Source organism: Rhinolophus ferrumequinum, chromosome 22 (genome assembly GCF_004115265.2).
Source record: "Rhinolophus ferrumequinum isolate MPI-CBG mRhiFer1 chromosome 22, mRhiFer1_v1.p, whole genome shotgun sequence".
Taxonomy (NCBI): domain Eukaryota; kingdom Metazoa; phylum Chordata; class Mammalia; order Chiroptera; family Rhinolophidae; genus Rhinolophus; species Rhinolophus ferrumequinum.
This window is the reverse complement of record NC_046305.1, coordinates 1,043,921-1,064,225: the sequence shown is the minus strand read 5'-3', so window position 1 is coordinate 1,064,225 and position 20,305 is coordinate 1,043,921. Positions and strand designations below refer to the sequence as shown.

The 20,305-nt window shown below is 58.9% G+C and overlaps 1 protein-coding gene and 1 long non-coding RNA gene across 3 annotated transcripts; one reads left to right on the top strand and one right to left on the bottom strand.

Annotated features, from left to right (window-relative positions):
* BCAN (brevican) lies at nucleotides 1-17,124 on the bottom strand. 2 transcript variants are annotated; one of them, XM_033093507.1, is made up of 15 exons: nucleotides 17,014-17,124; nucleotides 16,720-16,841; nucleotides 13,092-13,190; nucleotides 12,058-12,432; nucleotides 11,574-11,748; nucleotides 11,249-11,376; nucleotides 10,492-10,785; nucleotides 7,624-7,848; nucleotides 6,488-7,111; nucleotides 3,003-3,110; nucleotides 2,273-2,431; nucleotides 1,634-1,716; nucleotides 1,220-1,364; nucleotides 783-973; nucleotides 1-466 (listed from the first exon to the last, which is right to left on the bottom strand). In XM_033093507.1, the coding sequence occupies exons 3-15, from the start codon at nucleotides 13,180-13,182 to the stop codon at nucleotides 359-361; spliced, it is 2,706 nt and encodes a 901-aa protein (XP_032949398.1). In that variant the 5' UTR covers nucleotides 13,183-13,190; nucleotides 16,720-16,841; nucleotides 17,014-17,124; the 3' UTR covers nucleotides 1-358. The 2 variants fall into 2 exon arrangements, with proteins under 2 accessions (XP_032949398.1, XP_032949397.1); XM_033093506.1 differs by lacking the exon at nucleotides 17,014-17,124 and having other exon boundaries at nucleotides 5-466; nucleotides 16,724-16,856.
* Nucleotides 15,995-20,271, top strand: LOC117015122 (uncharacterized). Its single transcript, XR_004421672.1, has 5 exons — nucleotides 15,995-16,235; nucleotides 16,689-17,066; nucleotides 17,990-18,220; nucleotides 18,692-18,954; nucleotides 19,041-20,271. It is a non-coding gene; the product is annotated as an uncharacterized LOC117015122 (long non-coding RNA).
* Nucleotides 20,272-20,305: the final 34 nt, after the last annotated feature.

The window sequence follows — 20,305 nt, the reverse complement described above, 5'->3', positions numbered from 1 at the left end:
TTGCTTGGGCTCAAACGCAGCTTTATTTCCTGCTGGGTTTACAGGCACACCGTCCGCAAACTCATTCCCTTGGAGAACTGAGAATGAGGGGGCAGAGTCCCTCAGGGAATGGAGGGGACAGGACAGCTGTCAAGGAGAGGGCAGTTGAGGCACTTAGGGACTGCTTGAGGCCCTGGGGTGAAAACCTGATGCCCAGGGCAGGGTTGAAAGGGCCTAGGCTGGGCTGGAGCTGCCCAGTATTTCCCAGAAGCCCCTCAGGCACTGTCACCTGGACTCCAGCTCCAGCCCTCTCATGTGGTCACTGCCCATGGTGGGGCATGAGGGCAGTGCTGGGGCAGCAGTATTCAAGGTCTTGCCCCTAGGGACCCGGAACAGGACTGGAAGGAGAGGTCAGCAGCGCCTTCCAGCGCCCCAGTAGCCTCCCCTGACGTCCTTCTGGGGCCTTCACTGGGCGCAGAGCTCGAGACTGGGGAGACACACACACTCACCCTCCACCCTGGGCTCCTCCTCTCTTCTCTGCCCTCCGGTGGTCTTGCTCCTTAATTCCTGACCTCATCAAAACCCTTTCCCTGGCTCAGTCCTTAAGGGCCCAGAGCTTGGACGAATGTTCCAACACTAGCACTGAGGGGGATCCCAGGGCATCCAGCCTGCCTCCTCCCCTTGGCCCCAGAGAGGGACAGTGATTACTCCAAGGTCACACAGCCAGTGGCTGGCCAAACTAGGATGGGAGCCCAGGGCTACTGTTGGCTAGTTTCCCCCACCCGCCTCCTCCCAGCACTCACAGGCCTGCGGGGCACACAGGAGATCTGGGGGGGCTCCCAGCGGCCATTCTCCTGGCAGCGGATCAGTGGCAGGTTTCGCTGGGCCAGCCCCTCTCGGCACTGGTAACGAAGCACTGTGTCCACCTCATAGCGCAGCCGCGGGCGGCCAAACACTTGAGCCAGGGGCAGCTCCGGTGGGGACCCACAGGACACTGTAGGGGGACACAATCAGTAACTGGGAGCCTGGCTCTATGGGTGACAGTTCCCAGAGGAGTGGGTCACAATCTGACACAGAAAAGAGCAGGGATTCCTAGTGGACCCATCTGCTCTGTTGTCCCTCCCCACCACGGCCTGGGACACAGTTCTGCCTCCTCCGTGCAGCTTTGCACCCTCCTTCTACCTACACTCAGCTACCGGAGGATCCCGAGCCCCGCCCCGTCTTCCTGGCCCGCCCTCACCCAGCCCCATCTTGCACGTGTAGGACAGGTGGTAGTTGCAGGGCACATCGCTCCATTGTCCCTGGTCATGCCACACCATGACCACGCAGTTCTCTCCGGACAGGAAGTAGCTGTCAGGTTGCCCAGGGTTCCAGTTCTCATAGAGCTGGGGGGTGGGGATGGAGGAGGCAGTGAGGTGCTCCAGCACAGGAGCCTGCGAGAAATGGACCTGGAGGGACTTTGGGGGGACGGATAATGGGAACCGGAAGAGAAGACAGAGGGGCACAAGGAAGGGGGGGCTGGGAGAGGAAAAGGGCACAGGAAAAGGAAGGAGCCAGAAAAAGGGGGAGAGGGAGGGTCGGGTCACTGGGATCGGAGGCAGAAGTGCTTGGAAGAGAGACCTAGACAGGCTGAGGGGCGGCGGGAGCCTCTCACCAGGGGGACGCCGTCTGACCACAGGAAATCGCCTTCGATGGTCCTGTCATTGAGCCCAATCCACTGGTACTCCCGGTATTGATCTGGGGAAGAACCGCAGGGGAGACCGTATGCAGTGAGCTCCGCTGCCAGCAGAGGGCGGCCATCCCCCGGGATCGGGCGGCCGGTGGGTGACCGCCCGGGAAGTCTTCCCGCCACCCAAAACTCCGTGCTTCCCTCCCTCCTGCACACGGGCCGATAGAAGGCCGGGATGGAGTGGGTGAGGGAAGGAGAAAAACAGCACCCGGGCTAGAAAAGGAAAACTCTAGAAAAACAGTGAAAACGTTCAACGAGGTCCGAGTCAGCGAAAACAGATAGGAGACCAGGGCGGTGGGAGCGACTGAAGGTGGCCCCTGAGCCACCGCCAGGCTGATGCAGGTGTATTTCCTGCGCGAACCTCAGCCTCCCCTGCCTGAAGCCCCGTCGCCCACGTGTGGAGTGGGAAGGTTGGAGAGAGTAAGGGGAAGTGAACGAGTGAATGAGGTAAACCAAGTAATAAGTACCTGAATTAATGAGCGAGCGGTTAATTCATTAACACATTCAGGCTAACTAATGAGTGAGTGAATGTGGGGGGTCCCCTCCCGCCCGTCCCCAGCCCACTGTTGATGAAGTCCTGTTCCTCGGGCGTGCTGATGCTGGCCAGGTGCGCGCCGTACATCCGGCACTGGGTCTCCGCCTCCTCCCAGCTCCTTCGGGTAGAAAAGTGCTTGTAGCAGGCTCCCTGGAAGGCGTCCCAGCCGGGGCTGCAGAAGCGGAGGCCTGGGGCGCAGAAGGGCAGGTAACTTAGGCCGGAGGACCGCAGAACCCCGGAGGGGCCAGGTACCCTGCAAGGGACTTGACTCCTCTCACACGGCAGCCCGGGGGCGGGGCTGAGGGCAGGAGGGCGGTGCCGAAGAGCCAGTGGGGAAGGAGGGGGAGAAGACCCTGGAGGGGCCCTGGGCTGGGGCGGCCGCGATGCCTTCCTTCTCTGAGCGTCGGGGACCAGGGTGAAGGCTGGAGTCCCGGCCTGGGTCTTTGCAATCCTCCGCCCTGAAGAGGAGCTCTACGCTCCTCTCTTCCCAGAAGAATGGAGGCTGACATGTATTGACTCCAAATGCGGAGTGTGCTAAGCACCAAACCCCTGACACAGGCGTTTTTTGGTTCCACTTAACAGATGAGGAAATTAAGGGTAGGGCTCAGAGAGGTTATGTGATTTGCCTAAAACGGGGATTCATTAATGACAGGCCCAAACCAGGGCCCTGCCTCCCTCCTCTGGACCCAGCCTGCTGTGGTCACGGCCTCCCCCCCCCTGCCCCCCACCCCCGTCCCTCCCACCCTTCAACACACTCACCAACATCGCACAGGTGTCCCCCGTAGCCAGGCAAACACAGGCAGCGGACTCCTTCCTCCTCCTCCAAGCATGTCCCACCGTTGTGGCAGGGGCTGGGGACACAGTCACCTGAGGGGGGGAGAAGTGAGGTGGGATGGAGCAGGGGAGCACATCTCTGCTGCCTGAGTCCCTCAGCCCTAACCCCCTTGTCCTGGGAGCTATCACAGCACCCTAAAATTGCTCCCTGGACCCTACCTCTGGCCTGAGCCCAGCCCTCAGTTCTGGGTTTCTCCCCATCCCTGGCCCCCCTCGCCACCCCCATTTCAGCATTGGCTCAGCCCCGGGCTGGCCATTGTCATGTCCACCAGTGTGAGTCCAGTCTAACAGGGGCAGGGGTGGGGGAAGGGAGTGGCCAGGAATGCCCTCAGGACCCAACCCCACTAAGGGGAAGGACACTGGGCTGTTGATCATGAGACCTGGACTCTGGTCTGGCTCCTAGCTCTACGGGGTGACACTGGGCAGGTCACATTACCTCTCTGGGAGTTGAGTGCCCACCCCCGTGTCTGTGTGCCAGGTCCCAGCACAATTCTGTAGACTCAGGGTGGGCTGTGTGGAAGTGGGGAGAGACCCCATGGCATCAGTGAGTGGCTGGCCCTTTATCGCGCCTGGGACCTGATACTGGGGGGTCCAGATGGGAGCTACCCATTACTCCTGCTGTTCACTGGGCAGAGTCAGCCCCAGAAGCTGTGAGGGCAGATCCAGCATGCTTCCCTCTCTCTATGCCCTATCTCTCTCACTGGGCTCAGGAACAAAGCTGCAGGCCCCACACCTTCTCTCAGCACCATCCAACCTCTGCTCCCCTTCTTATCTCTGCAGACTCTTTCTCTTTCTCTCTCTTTGCCCCTCCACTTTGGGCCTTCTTCAGGTTCCTCAGCCTAGAAACCCCGCTGATCCGTCTCACTCCCTCCGCCTGGCGCCCTCCTCCAGGCAGTCTTCTTAGGCTAACACATTACCTTGAAGCTGGGTGCAATCTGCTGGGTGGATTCAGCACCACCTGGTTGGCCATCTGCCTCCTCCTCTGTACTCTCTCTAGATCAGGGTGGGAGGGGCTGGCTGCTCTTAGACCAGGCCTGGGTGCTGGAGGGGCTCAGATTCTACTCCTTCCTGGTCCTGACCACCCAGGGGAAGAAAAACCCACAGACTGACCGCACAGACCAGGGCTCTCATCCCTGGGCAGTGAAACCATCTTGGGGGCCGTGGCGGGGGGGGGGGGGGGGGCGGGCCTTCAGACCTAGCCATCCATCCCCAGCAGCCAAGGCCAAAGCCCACAATGCTTCACTCTGGCCCAGGATCCCACTGCCTGGTGGGGATCAGAGCAGAGGTGGGGGAGGAGAAGCTGGAGTCCATCCAAAGAATTTTGCTGGGATGACCTAGCTGTTTTGGGTAAAGTGAATCAGCTGTTCCAGCACCACTCCCCCTGTCATCTCCCCTTCTGCCAATAGTTTCTTCCAACCTGGTAGTGCTTAGCCAGGGCTAAGGGGGGAGGGGAGGTGTTTTGTTTAACCCTTTAAGCACCAGGCCCCTCCAGGAGTGAGGGAGTCCTGAACCCCCCCCCCCCCCCCCCGCCGCCGTTCCTCACACTTTCGTGCTATTCCTGTTGTCCCCTCTCCAACTCTCCAACCCCGGGGGACAGAAACTCTCAAACTTGGTCCCTGAGGCCCCACCCCAGCCACAGGTCCTTTCCCCTGGCTATGGGAGGCAGAGTGGGGTAGGAAAGTCCTCTTGAGATTTTCTGGTCCTTCTTCCTCCCCCTCTTTGGGCCAACTACTGCAAGCAACCAGGAAGTCTGCCCTTCCAGCCTCTGCCGTAGCAGGCCCGAGGGCTGCTCCTCGTCCTCCAGATGGGGCAACTTAGACCCTGCAGGCCCTGGCCAGGTGCTCCTCTTCACCCCAACCCCAACCCAGCAGTGCTGAACTCCAAGGCCAGCCAGGAGGGAGCCAACAGTTGAAACGGGTGAGCCTGGATGTGGTGCAAGGGTCCCTAGCTCACGCTGGACCATCTAGGAGAGGCGGTCCTGGGACTGAGGGCGGCCCAGCTTTCTCTGGCTTCTACTGGCTTCTCTGAGCAGGTAGAGCTTCTCTCAGAGCCTGGAACCCATCTCCCTGTTCCTCCTCCCTCCACACTGTCTCTCTCCCTGGCCTCCTGATCTGTGTCTTCTCCAGCTTTAGGGAGATCCTTTGGGTTTAGAAAGGGTGCAACCATTCTTCCTAGGGGGTGGGGTCGTCATTAGTGCAGGGGTTAGTGGAGCAGGGGGAGGCGATGGGCAGTGGGATGAAAGTTAGATACCTTCCCCTTGCTGAGATGTGGGGCGGGCCCAGGCCCTAGGGCACTGAATGCCAGGGAACTGCCTTCCTGCAAAGAGGGACTTTCTCGGCCATTCCTCTGTATGTGTGGCTCTATGTGGGAGCCATGGAGATGGACCAGAAATGAACACAAAGGCACACACACGCTAAGGAGCTTTCTCCCTCCTGGAGTGAGGGACCACACTTCCCAGCACTCGGCAGGCTGATGGAGATCTCTGGGGTGTGTACAGTCAGATTTGGGACCTCAGCAGTCAGGAAGGAAAGTGGAGACAGGCCTGAGAAGGACAGGATGAGGGGACAGCCAGGGGCTGTTAGACCTCTAGGACAGGACACGGTGCAGGCTGAAGATGAAAAAGGAAGTGAGGCAAAGAGACAGACAGAGAGAGAGAGGGAGAAAGAAAGGGAAGGAGAGACATAGTGTCAAAGAGGAGCATCCAAGAGCTGCCCAGGACGCAAATCTGTGGAACGCGAAGGGCAGACAGCTGGGGGTGGGGACAGAGGGGGCCAGAGTGTTGGTTATAAAGCAGTTTAATAGAGACTTATTTCCAAGACTTGTTTTCCATGAAACAATAAAAAGAAAATACTTCACAGAAGTAGTTGCTTAAGGCTCTGTTGGGATAAGGGCTCTCCTGGACCCCAGAAGTTGAGGGGTTGGGGTGGGGTCCCAGGCTTCCCTGATAATAGTGGGAGGCGGCTGAAGGGGATGGCACACAGGATGGGGGAAGGGAGCAGTGGGGGACTGGCCTGGGCCCTGAAGAGGGCGACAGGCAACGAGAGCTCCCTGGTGCACGAGGCCTGAGGCTGCTCTGCCGGGTGGGTGGGGGGTGAGTCACAGCTGGAGAGCCCAAGGTGGTCAGTGGTGGGGCTGGGGTCACAGGGTGGGGATTTCAGAAACAGGGAGAGGGTCACAGGGTGGGGGTCACGGAGTTGAGGCCACAGGGTGAGGAATCAGAGCTGGATGGGAGTCACATGGTGGGATATCCAAGCCTGGAAACCACAGTTGGAGGTGGTAGGAGAATGAAGGCAAAGGACAGGAGAGTCTGGGGCAAGGGTGTTAAAGGCCTACCGGTCAGGTGGCCCAGAGCTGCAGGGGGAGAAAAAGGGGCAGGAGAAACAGGGAGGCTGAGCCTTGGGCAAAGTTACCTGCTGAGGGGGCCACGGCCACTCCACCGCGGCTGGCACTGTCAGTGGGCAGCGCCGGCTGGGCCCGCACTGAGGTCCCTGCTGGGACAGTTCTTCCAGAATCCTCTTCGGAGGGGGCCTCCAGCTCCCTGGTTCCCTCCGGGGCCCGCGTGGCTGGGAGCAGAGCAGGGGCGTCCTCAGAGCTCCCTGTCTCCTCACTCTCTCCTCGAGGGACCCCAGACAGCTCAGGGCCCCCAGGCTCCTCCCCCACCTCTTTCACCCCAACTGGAATGGAAGGTCGTGGGGATGCCAGTTTCCCCTCCCTGGGAGTGGGCAGAGTCTCAGTGGGTGGTCCTAGGACTCTTGGAGGCCTAGGAGGATCTGGCTTTCCATTGGGAGGTGAGGATGCGCCAGGCTGTAGGGCTGCCCTCGCAGATGGGGGTGCTAGGGAGAGCGAGTCCTCTAGCACCAGCTCAGTGGGAAGAGACGCCTCTGGGTCCAGGCTGCTGATCTCGCTGGGCCAGGCCCACAGGGCCTCATCCTCCCCCTCCTCCTCTTCCTTCTCGTATTTGTCTTCTTCCTCCAGAGCTTTGCCTTCTTCTTCTGAGGACTCCACGGGAGGTACAACGGACTGGGTTTCCAGTTCTAGGCAAAGCACAGATGGTTCAGCACCAGGGACAGCGCCCTCCAGCAGAGAGAAGGGGAAAGGAGAGAAAGGTGGGCTGGGGACGGTGAGGCCTGGGGGACAGGGAAGAGCCCGCACTGGGCAGAGGCTGTCTTTGCTCCGCTCTGGGAGAATTTCACCTGGAGATGCGATGTGGAGAAGGCTCTGTGAGCTGTCATTATCCCAGGAAAACATGGTCCTTACATCTCCCTCTCCTAGTCTGTTAACATTCTCTAATCTGTGTTGGGTATGTGAGGGGAAGGAGAAACCAAAGAAAGGAGGCCCCTACTTCCCAGAGGGCAGCTCCTTATTCCAAGCACCTCCAGGCCCAGAGCTGGGAGTGGAATTTGCCGGAAAGGCAAAGGTAGGGAGAGAAGCCTTGGACCACTAAACTGCCAATGAAAGGACAGGGCAGTTGTGCTGCCATCACCCCACCATGGAGCTGGGCTTCTGCACCAACCTCTCAGGTGCAGACTTGAGGGATTCGAGTTACCTAGGAGGGTCCTCGGGGCCTCTGCTGGATCTTCTGGAGTGGAGCTTCCACCGCCTCCATCCTCCATGATGGGGATGGAGTAGATGGCCCCTCTGGACTCACTCTCCTCCGCAGCTTCCTGAGGCAGCTGCAGCTCCTCCAGGGTCTCTGTCACTGTGACAATGGCCTCCAGTCCATCAGGGGCTGGGTTGGAGTCCTCAGGGATGGCAGAGGGCCGGGCAGAGTCTGTGGCAGGAGGAAAGTGCCAGTGGGGATCAGATAGGTGGCTCTGCCCTCCTAGGTCACGGCCAGCATGTGAGGGTGCTGAGTGAGACTTGGAGACCGTGGGATTCTCTCAGTTCTCTCTCGTCCTCCCTGTGGAGCACCCATAGGCCCTGGGAGCACCCTGGAACTTCATCAGTCGTTCCTCAAGCATTAATCAAGTGCCCCCTATGTGTCGTGCCAAGCACTCTGCAAGGCACGGAGGAGACCGTGGAGCGCAAAACAGCAAGCTTTCTGCCCTCCAGAGAGTTTGTATTCTAGATACAGGTAATCAACAAATAAACATATAATGATGTTACTATATAAAGAACAATTAGGCAGAGTAAGATGATGGGACGGGAAGTACTCTGCTTTGGATAGAATGGTAAGGAAAGGCTCCAGGGAGAGATCATCCCTTGAGGAAGGACATGGAGGCAGTAGGATACACAGAATGGCCTCGGCACCTTGGGCTTGCAGAGAGGTGCCAGGGATCTCAGTCATCCCAAGACTTTTGAAATGGAAGGGGACAGACTGCCATCCCCACAGGAGAGCTGAAGGGCACACAGTCACCACCTGAAGACATCAGTGCTGAGGCAAGAGGTCCAAGGAAGCAGCCACCCCATCTTTCTGGGGTCTGCTCCCTTCAAGTGACCAGAGTTTTTGAATGGATTACCTCGTCTCTAGGGAAGTAAACCAAGAGCAGAAAACCAATGAAGTGAAGGTGGAACTGGGCTAAGAAAAGCCCTGAGGGCCATCTGTGTTCAGCCAGATGAGACAGGACAGCCTGTCCTGCTTCTCGTCACCTGCTCAGTGAGCCTTGCTAATGCCAGACATCAAACCTTGCCCTTCCTGCCTCTGTCCTCTACTTGCTCCCAACCACAGTCATCCTCTCCTATCCCCCTCTCCTCCTGATTCAATCCGCTCTTCCATTTTCTCCCCGAACAGTGGTTGGCACATAATCATAAATCACACATGGAAGTATTAGCTATGATGGTGATGATGGTGATGACGATGGTGGTGATGATGGTGGTGATGTGGTGGTGATGGTGATGGTGGTGATGATGGGTGGATGATGGTGATGGTGGGGGTGATGGTGATGATGGTGATGGTGGTGGTGATGGTGATGGTGTGATGGTGTGGTGTGATGAGTTCTGGTGGTGCTGCTGGTGGTGTGCTGGTGATGGTGTGTGCTGTGCTGGTGAGGGTGCTGGGTGCTGGGTGGTGATGGTGTTGATGCATGGTGATGTGTGCTGGTGGTGCTAGTGGTGCTGGTGGTCATGGTGATGATGGTGGTGATGATGGTGGTGATGATGGTGCTGTGGTGGTCATGGTGGTGATGGTGTGTGCTGCTGGTGTGTGTGTGGTGGTATGGTGATGGTGGTGCTGTGGTGATGGTGATGATGGTGGTATGGTGATGGTGGTGATGGTGGTGATGGTGATGGTGGTGTGATGGATGGTGGTGGTATGTGATGGTGGTGATGATGGTGATGGTGGTGATGATGGTGGTGATGATGATGATGGTGGTCATGGTGATGATGGTGGTGATGATGATGGTGATGATGGTGATGGTGATGGTGGTGATGATGATGGTGGTGATGATGGTGATGATGGTGGTGATGATGGTGATGATGGTGATGATGGTGATGATGATGGTGATGATGGTGATGATGGTGATGGTGATGGTGATGGTGGTGATGATGGTGATGATCATCTCTGTTCCTGGAAGCCTTTTCAGAGGGACCTGTCTTCCTATACTTTACTTCTCCATTCCCTCCCAGTTCCAGGCCAAAGATGTCTGGAGTTCTGTCCCAGTGGAAGTAATGCTTTTCACTCAGTCTCTGCTCATGCTGGGAGCAAAGTGTCTTATCGTCCCTCAGGTTGAGCCCCGTGTCTTCCCCCTTCAGACTAAGGGCTCCCCGAGGCTAAAGGCTGCATCTTCTCCTCCCATTTCTCCCTCCAGCCCTTGTATTGGTACCATAGGCTCACAATAGGGGCACGGACCCGATACCCCATGACAATGTCTCCCTGATTGTCAGTCACCCTTGGCCTGGGCCCTGTGCCTCTGGGGGGTCCCAGGCACTGCCCCCCTGCAGTCCCCAATATAAGATATGGGCAGGAAGCCACCTCTACACCCAACTGTCCTTGAGGGCCTGCTCCTTGTGGGGGGACTTTCATCTTTCCATCAGTATTTGGTGATTAAAAATCTGACACTTTCAAGCTGAAGATTCTGGAAACTCCTCGGAGGGCTCCTGAAGCGTTTGGCTAACCGGAGGAGATCCTCTGTTGCATTCAGACAGCATTGCTCGTCTCTGCTCCGTTAATGAGCTGACCAGAAATGGAAACATACTTGGCAGCCCAACATGGAGAGAGGCAGCTTTAAAACTGGAAGAGACGAGGCACGGACCCCTGTTGTGGAAGCAGGTGAGGAGACATGAGCACTCCTTGAGGCCACACAGCCAAGCCAGAGGACCTGACCAGAGCTGGAACCGTAGGTGAGCGTCCCTCTCGCCTCCTAACTTCAGGCACGTGGCAATGACCTGGCAGGAACTGCTCAGAGGTGGGGTCGGACCTCAGGACTGCCTCGCCTCCGTGAGGTGGGGTCTCAGCCTCTGCAGGGAGGCAGCTCACCTCGGAAGCAGTAGACATTGAAGCGGCTGTGCTTGTTGGGGAAGCCGGTCTGGTTGGGGAAGAGGAAGAGAGTCTTGACACCAGGCAGGCCCCCACCACAGCGCTGGCTGGGTGTGACAATGGGATAGCGCACGCTGCCATCAGCCAGCCAGCCTGGGCTGCAGCGGTCCAATCCGCCATCCCAGGCGGCATACAGCTGGCCCGTGGTGGCAATCTCTGCACCCCGCTCCCGGCAGTACGCCTGGGCCTCCTCCAACGTCAGCTTGTCTTGGGGGGCACCCAGGAACAGCTCTCCTAGTGGGGAAGAGGACACTGGGTTACCAGAAAGTTGGTAGCCTCTGCTACCCTGGGCTCCCACAGGGACCCTCCAAGCCTCAGTGTCATCTGTGACATGGAGTCAACTACCCTATTTCATAGGATCAAAGCCTGGATAGGACCTCAGGATGGGTAATATTGCTCAGAGAAACCTGGTCCAACTTCCTCACACTGCAAAGAAGGAGACGGAGGCCCAGAGATGTTAAGAAGAGAGAGATGAACAGGAGACAGCAGCAAGAGTCCAAACGTGAACTCAGTCTCGTACCACCTGTCTGTGGCTATGGCCATGAACTTCCCTCTATGACAGTGTTTAGAGGGCAGGGCACTGGTGGTTTCCTTACGCCTGGCTGCACCCTTAAACCCATGAGGGGCCTCAGGAGGACCCGTGGGCAGCAGTGTCCCCTGGGAGCTGGTCCCCTGGGAGCCCCTCACCCCCAATCACCATTCAGGTCTTCCGCATAGCAGTAGACATCATAGAGGTCATCCGGGTCCACGATTCCATAGTTTCGGACCCCGGGGAAGCCGTCCATGTCCCCATAACAGGCCTCTCGTGGTGTCTGGATGGGATACCTGGGGACGCAGCACATACACCTTCACTAGGGAGCCGTCCTGGGGTGACCCTCCCGAATCACATTGCCTGTCCCTGCAGCCAGTTGTCCTCCCAGCCCTGCATGGCCAGTTCCAGGCAGCAGGCAGCCCCTGGCAGCACCAGAGGCCACGGCCACCTCAGAGACAGCTAGAAGCTCCTGTCCACAGCCTCAGCCCACCTCACGGTCTGGTCGGACAGCCAGCCAGCATCACACTGCTCGTAGCCCCCCAGGTAGGCTGCGTAGAGCTGCTCCGGGGTGGCGATGCGTGCTCCGATGCGGGCGCAGGCCTCCTGGGCCCCGGAGAAGGAGAAGGCATAGCGGGCAGAGCCCTTTCGGTAGAGAAAGACGACCCCTGAGGGGAAGGGAGGACTCCTGAGCATGATGCCCTGCACGCTGACCTCTCCTCCCCTTCCTCGTCACTCCTCTGGCCACAAAGGGTACAGTCCAAATTACACTCACTCTATAGCATGAGGTGCTTAAGTTAGACTCTAGGTAGACTTCCCTCCACCTGAAGAAAGGAGGTAACAAAGGCCTGTATGTCTGCCACTCCTTTCCCAACTCAGTCTGTGTGTTTGCTTTCGCCTCAGACTGTGGGCTCCCTGAGGGCTGGAGCCCTCCCCTCCGTCTCTCTGAGAACCTGTCTCTTTCCCTGCCCTCTCACCTTTGACTTTGACCTCCACAGCATCGCTGCTGTCATCTATGCCGTGCTGGACCTCGCAGCGGTAGATGCCTGAGTCGTTGGGCCGTAGCTCGCTCAGCACCAGGGAGACATCGGTGAGTGACGCCGGGTAGGCGGGCAGCGCCACGCGGAACCGGTAGGCCTCGCTCACCTTGACACGGAGCCCCCGCGCGACCAGCACCTCGGCCTCCCGGCCCCCGGACAGGAAGGTCCACTTGACCCGTGGGGAGCCCAGCGCGGCCCGCCGGCTCGGTGGCGGCCGCAGGTAGTGAACGTGGCACGGGATGGTGAGGGCGCCGCCCAGCACGCCCTGCAGCGGTGCTGTGCCAGGGATGCGCACGCGGAAGGCCCGGTCCTCTGTGGGTGGGTGGGGCCCGCAGGAGTTTCAGTCGGGTGCGCCAGGTCGCACCCCGGGGTTTCCAGCCCTGTCCCAGGGCCCCTCCGGCCCCACCCCAGGATTCTCTGGGCCCTTGGGTTTTCCTAACCCTGTCCCAAGAACCTGGGCCCAACTCCCAGGGTCCTGCAAACCCACCTCTAGGTCCCCAGACCCATCCCCAAAGTCTCCCAGTCAATTCCATCCCCAGAGTCGCCCAGCACCGCCCTGGGGTTCCTGGGCCCCAACCAGATCTTCTAACCCCATTCTCCACGTCCTAAGCCCAGTGCTCAACATTTCTCAGGATTTCTCCCAACTCCACCTCTGTTCTGCCTCCCAGCCCCTCATCCTGTCCCCAGGGCCCCCATCCTCCACACTAGAGGCTGGCAGCCTTGCACCTCGTGTTTCTCCCCAGGGGACCCCAAGTTTCCACACCCTTCCAGAAGCCCACAACTCATTCCTTATTTCCAAGTGTCCCAACCCAGACTCTCCCCATAGGCCTCCCAATGCTATCTCCTCCTCTCTGGGTCCCCCGAGGCTCGAGGCTCGGCGAGAAGAGGTTGGTTAGGGCCCAACAAGAGGCCACTCCCTGTGGTAAGGGAGACGCAGGAGACAGAGGAAGTGACCCTGGGGGGCTGCTTACCTGAGCTGTCCCCTTCCAGAGCGTCAGCTGAGGCCTCAGGGACCCGGGCCAGGACCAGAGCTACCAGCAGAGGCAAGAACAGAGGGGCCATGCTGCAGGCTGAGGGGGACATGAGGAGGGAAGACAGGGTTAGACCTCAAGAGGGACTCCCCTGGCTCGTGACCACACCCACCTGGACTCACACATATCCTGACCCCACAAGCCCACTGCCCCCACCTCACCATTAACCCTCCGTTTCTGATCCCTGTCTCCCCACCAAAGGATTCTTCAGAGCCAAGCCCTTGGTCCTAGTCAACTCGCTGTGTGACTTAAGGCAAGTTCCTTACCCTCTCTGGGCCTTTGTTTTCTTACTTGTAAAAGAGCACCATGATTACCACCTCACAGGCTGTGATGCGGCTATGTGCTTTGAGAGTGCTTTAGATCCTAAAAAAATCCTGTACAAATGCACAGCACCCAGCACGTAGTAGGAGCTGGATAAATGCTAAGAGCATACAGCACGAATGGTAGGTTCCATTACACTGAGAGTTCACTCTGCCCCTCCCAGAGCCTCCTCCTCCCACAGTACCCCTCCACCCTTCCCTTCTTGTCCCTTCTTCCCTGAGTACTACACCCACCTGGCCTCCTCCAGGAGGGTCTCCTAGACTGCCCCTGGGCAATTCACAACTTCTCTCCAGCCAAACCCCTCCCCACCGTTTCTTATAAGGAAACTCTTCTCTCTACTCCCCAGCATCCTGCACCCCCTCCTTGGCTGCCTTCTCCTTTCTTCCTCCCAGCCTTTCCTTTCTGCCTGGCACGGGTTTTCCCACCGGATCTCCTGGCTCAGAAACCAGCTGGGACAAAGCCCCTGTCTCTGCCAGTCTGGCCTCCATCCAGCCTCTCCCTCCCCCAACCCCAGCCTTGGGCTGGGGGATGGGCTAAGGGGGGGCTGAGAATAAATGGGAGTGACCATCTCCCTCCTACCCTGGGCTATCAGAAGCGCTGCGAGAACCCAGAATATTCCTCTGAAGATCTCAAAGCACTTACACTCTCCTAATGGGGAGATGGGGGTGTGACATCAAGAAATGGGGCCCAGAGGGCCTTCTGTGAGTCCCCAGCGAAGCCATGTCAGGCACCAGGCCAGCATGCCTCAGGAGGGAAGGCTGCAGAGCTAGCGCCCAACATCATCTTTAAGGGTCAGGCTAGACTTAGAAGACCCTAGAGACCCAAGTGTGCCACGGAACACGCCAGTGGTACAGCAGGAGAAGTGAAGATTAGACTGCAGGCAAGACTTCCTAGTGATCAGGCTTATTCCCACTAGCTACTCTTCGCCACTTCAGGCTCATTGTGTAACCTCCATCTTCCCTGCCCTCTCAGGCTCAGCCTTCGTTCATGTCCCCCTTTTTCTGAGCCTGAGCTGATAGGATATTCCCCTCTTCTCCCAGATCCTCCTTGGGACTCCCCCTCACATTGCGACTGCTCCCCCACTGTGGCTGGGATGGTTTCCTTAGGGTCAGAGTCGGGGGAGGACTGGCAGGGACCAGATGCCCAGGGCATCTCTCTGACCTTTGATGGGACCAGATCAGAGGTTCCAAGACCAGCTCTGAGCATGGGGGCACCTGGGAGGGCTGTTTTCTGGGGCTGAGGGGACCATTGGCCTGAGCAGCTAGTGTTTGTGGGTGCTGGGGAGGACTTCTGCCCATTTGAGCTGTGCTGGCTCCAGGGCCAGCCCCTCCCTGGGGCCCTCCCTCCCCTCTCTCTGGGCTGGAGCTGGAGCTGCTCACAACTCGGCTCCCAGTTCTCTGACCAGTGGCCCAGAAACCCATATAGTCAGAGCCACTCTGGGACCAACACCCTGGACCCCCCTTTCACCTCTGTTCTGAAGGTGGGGGAATGAAGGCAGGAGGTGTGAGGCTGAGGACCTGGCCACCCAGGAACATGGAGGGTATACTACCCCCACCTCCAGGAATGGGAGTCACCGACCAGGCCAGCAGGGTGGCCCTGAGTGTATGGTTCTCACAGTCAGAGAGCTCTGCCAGCCCCACCCTGCACGCCAATCACACCAGGCTTGGTCCTTAGCCACCTCCTGGTATAGCTAGGAGTCCTGAGAAAACTTAGGCATCCCTCATCTGGCCCCAGACTCAGACCCAGGGGTCCATCCCACGCACACGCCCACACCCCCATCCACCTTCTAGTCCTCCATCCCTACCCTCGAGAGCTCAGCAGTCTTCCTGTCTCTTCCCCTGATGCCATTGCTCTCTCCAGCTCTCTCCTTCCTGCTCTAGTGTCTGGGTTTCTGCCCTTGTCTTGAGTCTCCTGAGCTGTTCAGGAACTTCTCCCTTGTTCCATTGTCACTCCTGTCCTACGATGGCCGTCCATCTCTCTCACAGGCTTCATGGACCCAATCCACACAGAGACCAGGCTGTGGGTGTGGTCACCCAACATCCACCATCTCCATGCTGAATGCCCACCCGCTGGCGTCCATGGTGAGCCTGGTAGGAACAAAGCTCCAGCGCTCAGCAGGGTCAGCGGGCCAGAACGCAGGTCCCAAAGGGAGGGAAGCCCTCGCGGGGACTTGCTGTCCCCAAGTGGCTGTGAACAGCATCAAGAAGCCACACAAGGCAGCCAGGCCTTCGCAGGGCCTGCAGGAGCAACTGCAGGGGTGGTATAAATGGTCCTATTTACTGGAAGCACAACTGCTCATACTATTAGCAACATCGCCAGCGGAGCTATTGTAGCTGCTCTGACTACACCATCTGCTGTGGGGAGGCTGCGGCTCCCAATGGCAGTTAGCCGTGACAACGTGGGCACTGGGAATACCGTGGGGGGTCGATGGGTCTTGGCCTGGCTGGTATTGTCCGGAACAGAAGGAATGCGGATATTAACGTGATAACAAAATTGATGGCAATTCTCCGGTCCTGCTAGGACCATGTGGGCAGAGCTATTCTGACAGGAAGAGGAGGGTATGGAAGTACCAGGGGGAGGGGCTTCCCAGCCCAGGGCAGTTCTAGGAAGGCAGGCAAGAGTGGTACCTGACTGAGCCAGGCCCCTTTTGGAATGCCTCCCGGCTATAACCTTAACCATGAGAAAAATGCTGTTTCGGCGTTACACCGACCAGGAACCCAGCGTTCAGAGAGGTCAACTAACTTGGCCAAGGTCACACAGCAGGTAAGTGGCGAGTGGGATTCCAGCTCCCGTGGGCGCCAGGACCACCCGCTCCAGTGGCTCCTATCGGCTGTCCTGTGGGCAACGCGAGGTGCCCCCAGAGGACGGGGTGCTGTCCTCACCCACCGCGCCCGGAGTGGAGGGCTGACTCGGACCACCGCCACCCTGCCCCTGCCGAGCGCGGAGATGCAGCGCGCAGCAGGAGGACGCAAGGACCTAGGGGGGCGTTCCCATTAGCTCGCGGACTCCGAGGGGGCTGCTGGCAGCAGCGGGGTGCCGGCCGCAGAGAAGGATGTGGCAGTAGGCGCCCCGGGCTGGCCCACCGCAGACGTCACCCAGGCGTCAAGGGTCGGGGTCGGCGGGTTGGGTGCACGGGAGCCCGGGGGGCAAGGGCTGCGGGTGGGGGGCGCAGACCACGCGGCGGCCGGCGGGCACTCCCTTCTCTCTCCCTCCCAGGTCCCGGTAGCCGGGCTGCGGTGGCGCTCACCTACCGGCTGGCGGCCGAGGACTGGGGTGGGGGTGCCGCACCGCTAAGTTTGTCGCCTCCTCCGCGGGTCTCCACCGGGTCCACGGCTTGGTCCTGCAGCTGCAGCTGAGACTGCGGCGGGACTGCGCGGACGCAAGGAGAGGTTGGGCCCGCAGGACGCTCGGAAGAGGGCGCCGGGCCCGGCGCCGCACAAAACCCCCTTTCTTCACCCCCGCCCCCGCCCCGCCCTTCCCCGGGGCTGCCCCCGCCCCCTGTCCCGGAACGCGGGGGGCTCGGGAAGGTCACGAGACCCACTGCCTTCTCTGCGTCGGTTCCCGGCGGCAGTTGCGAGAGCAAGGACGAGCGAAGTAGGACATCCTTCTGGGGATGAGAAGCCGAGGGCTTGGAGTAGGGAGGGAGGGCAGGAGGGGCGGGGAGGCAGAGCTCGCCAAGCTGGAGGATGATGTTGCAGCTGGAGGGATGGAAGTTAGACAGTCGGAGGGACTTCCCGTTGGCCGAGGGGAGAGGAGGAGGCACTGAGACTTAAGACAGTAGGGAAAAGGACGAAGAGAGAATAGGAAGCTTTGCTCCTAGAAAGACACTGCACACACATAAAAATGGGGGAGGAAAACTCTTTTCTGGAGGCAGGATGAGGTGCAAATGACCCTATCAACCTCTCTGGAGGAAGCTCTGGTTGGGTTTTGTCTCCTGCGGTGCTCCCACTCCCAGCACTGACTTCGCAGCGATGAGCTTTGACTCAGGGGTTAAGCAAAGCAAGTCAGGAGCTCTGCAGACATGGTCAGGGGACGAGTGGCACTGTGAATGGACAGTACTGCTCATGCAAACCAGTGTGCAAGCGCAGGCGTTGCTGGGAGCCCGGAGGGCCCCTTGGCCAGGGCTGTGGAAGATGAATGTGCAGCCTGGTGCCAGGGGGTGGGCCTCGAGTACTGCCCAGCCGTTGGGGCGCCTCAGTGCCCAGAATACCAATGACACCCCCTCTCCAGCTCCAGAGTCTTGCTTCCCTCTTCTTTCCCAGGCTCTCTTTCCCCTCTCTCCTCCTCCTTCCCTCCTCCCCCCGGGACTCCAGGCAAAACCCCTGGCACAGACTGTGAGCAGGACAGCCAGACGCCTGGATTCTGTCCCCTGTATCCCAGTGGTGGCATCAAGGAGAGCTCGTCCGAGGCTTGGATCTCCGTCACCTCCAGCAGCAAGCCCCAAATATCCCAAGTAAAGTGAGGTGCCTGCAATACAAATGCAACCTCAGGAAAGGTCCCTGTCCTCCCATCTCCAGGCAGCCAAGTCCCTCCTGGATGGGAATTCTGGACTGCCCTCTGCTGGCTACCCCAACCGCTCCACTCCCTCCGCCTGGGCTTCCACTCCCAGAGCAGCAGACTTGGCTCCAAAGGGCTTTGAGAAGCTCACAGAAAAACTCCTCCCCCAATCCTTGAGCATCTAAAGGTGGGAGTCTGGCTCCTCCCCAGGGACCCATCTTGGTAGACCCAGGCCAAGAAGACTGGGGGTGGTAAGTGGGAGGTGGGGGGTGTGGAGGGTGGTATAGTCAGTCCCTCAGTGAGAGAAATGCCCAGACAGGGATGTGAGACTGAAGGGGACAGAGCAAGGTGCCTGGGACAGTGTGGGGAAGAAGAGACCCCAGTTTATTCATCTCATTAAACAAATATTAACTGGGTTCCACTAAGAACCAGGCACTATTTCAGGTCTTGGGAATGCTGTCCCAAGTCCTCTAGTGGAGAAGAGGACCCGAGAAGGCCTTTGGGGACAGATGTCCCTTTGCTCCACTCAGACCTGGCATCCCCTGGCTGAAAGAGAAGCCCCCTCCCCCAGGACAGGTTCAGGTTCAGCCTGGGTCCCTTGCATGCAACCTGCCCCCACACAGCTCTTCACCATTAGGGCTCAATGGGGCCAGGCAACCAAGTGGCTGAAATTCAATCCCAGTGGGGCTCACACGTAACCACAGTTCTTGCCTCCGGAAAAGCTGGCTGTGACCTGGGAAGACAGAGCAAGTGACCTTCCTCGCCACCTTCCCCCATGACTAGAAGTGTGGCACACATCTCGGTGCCCTGGGGGAGTCCGACCTTGATCAAGGCCAGCAGCACCTGGAGCTGGACAAGGGCTGGCGGCAGACAGTCTGTTCCAAGAGGCAGACCCCTGGTGGGAAAGCAGACACGATGAGAGAACAGACAGCGGCTGCTGTGAAGATGGAACTGAGAGCCAGGACTCAGAGTCATGGGCATAGAGGTCAGACTCCTGTTCTGCTGTTTGTGGTGGCAAAGCCTTGGGGAGGTCTTAGTTTCCCTGACACTATTTCTTCTTCTGTACAACAGGCTGAGGAGCAGAGGCTGCTGCCCTGGGTGACGTCTCCTGCACTTGGGCTGGGTGAGGGAAGCACCTGGCCCATGGCACGGACTCAGCAAAATCTAGTTCTTTTTCTTTGACACACACACACACACTATCCACCAGGTCTGCTGGCTGAAGGTCAGTGGACCACACCCCTGTGGATGGGATGGAGGGCTCGGTACTCGAGAGGAGCATTTATTTCCCAGTGGAGGGATGAGTACTTCCCAGTCTGCCAGCTGTGAAAACTCACCCTGAGATCTAACACACTGCACAGGCAGCGGCTGATCAGTGACTTTCCTTACTGTCTTCTTCACTGGCATCTTGACCCGTAGTCATACGACAGCCCCCCACCCCCCATTTCTATTCACTTTCTGAGTAGAGGCGAGAAACAAGAACTTCTCTGTAGGTCTCGGAAAGGAACCCTCGGGATGAGCTGAAAGCAGACAGGATCAATAGAAGCAGGGAAAAGGAACGTCAGATTTCAAGTAGGACCGCCTGCCCCAGTAACAGGAGGAGAATGTCTCAGGTAACCTTAGGTACCTGAGACAAAGAAACAGACCCAAAGAGGTGAAGTGACTGTCTGGGGTCACACAGTAGGTAATGGACTGGCCATGACCAAAACCAAGTCTCCTGCCTCCCAGGCCAGGGTCTTGCCAGGGCACCCAGCTGTCTCTCTCAGGGGACAGGATGTGGGGAGGTGGAGAGAAGACAGAGAGGAGGGAGAGTGGTTTCGCTCCTCCCACCCCACGTGCAGCCCAGCTGGCTTGCCTCCCAGTCTCCTGGGCGCTGGGGAGTTTTCCAGTCTCTCTGGAGGACAATCCATCTGCCTCTTTCCCTCGGGCTGAGGTCATGAACCAAGCTGAGGAAGCAGGAGCTCCCCTCCGAGTTCTCGCCTCCCGAGTGCCCGAGTGCCCCCACCTCCAGTGTTAGTCCTGGGACTTCCTCACCGGATTCCCAACTACAGTGGCCACTGGGAGAGCCTGTCCTTCCAGCCCCTGAACACCTGCCCGCACTGTCCCAGACTTGGGGGTGGGGGCCGAGGCAGCTTGGTTCCTCTCTGAGGTCCTGCACGTCACATAGGGTCCTATGCCATGGGGACGTGCAAGCGGGGCTGCAGGGACTGGAGGCGGCGCTGAACGCTGGCACAGCTGTGTTCAGAGAATGGGGCTTTGATAGCTTCTGAAAGGGGCCAGGAAGCAGGGCCCCCCAGCCCAGGCGGGGGAGAGGCCAGGAATGGCTGGGTATAGCTCTG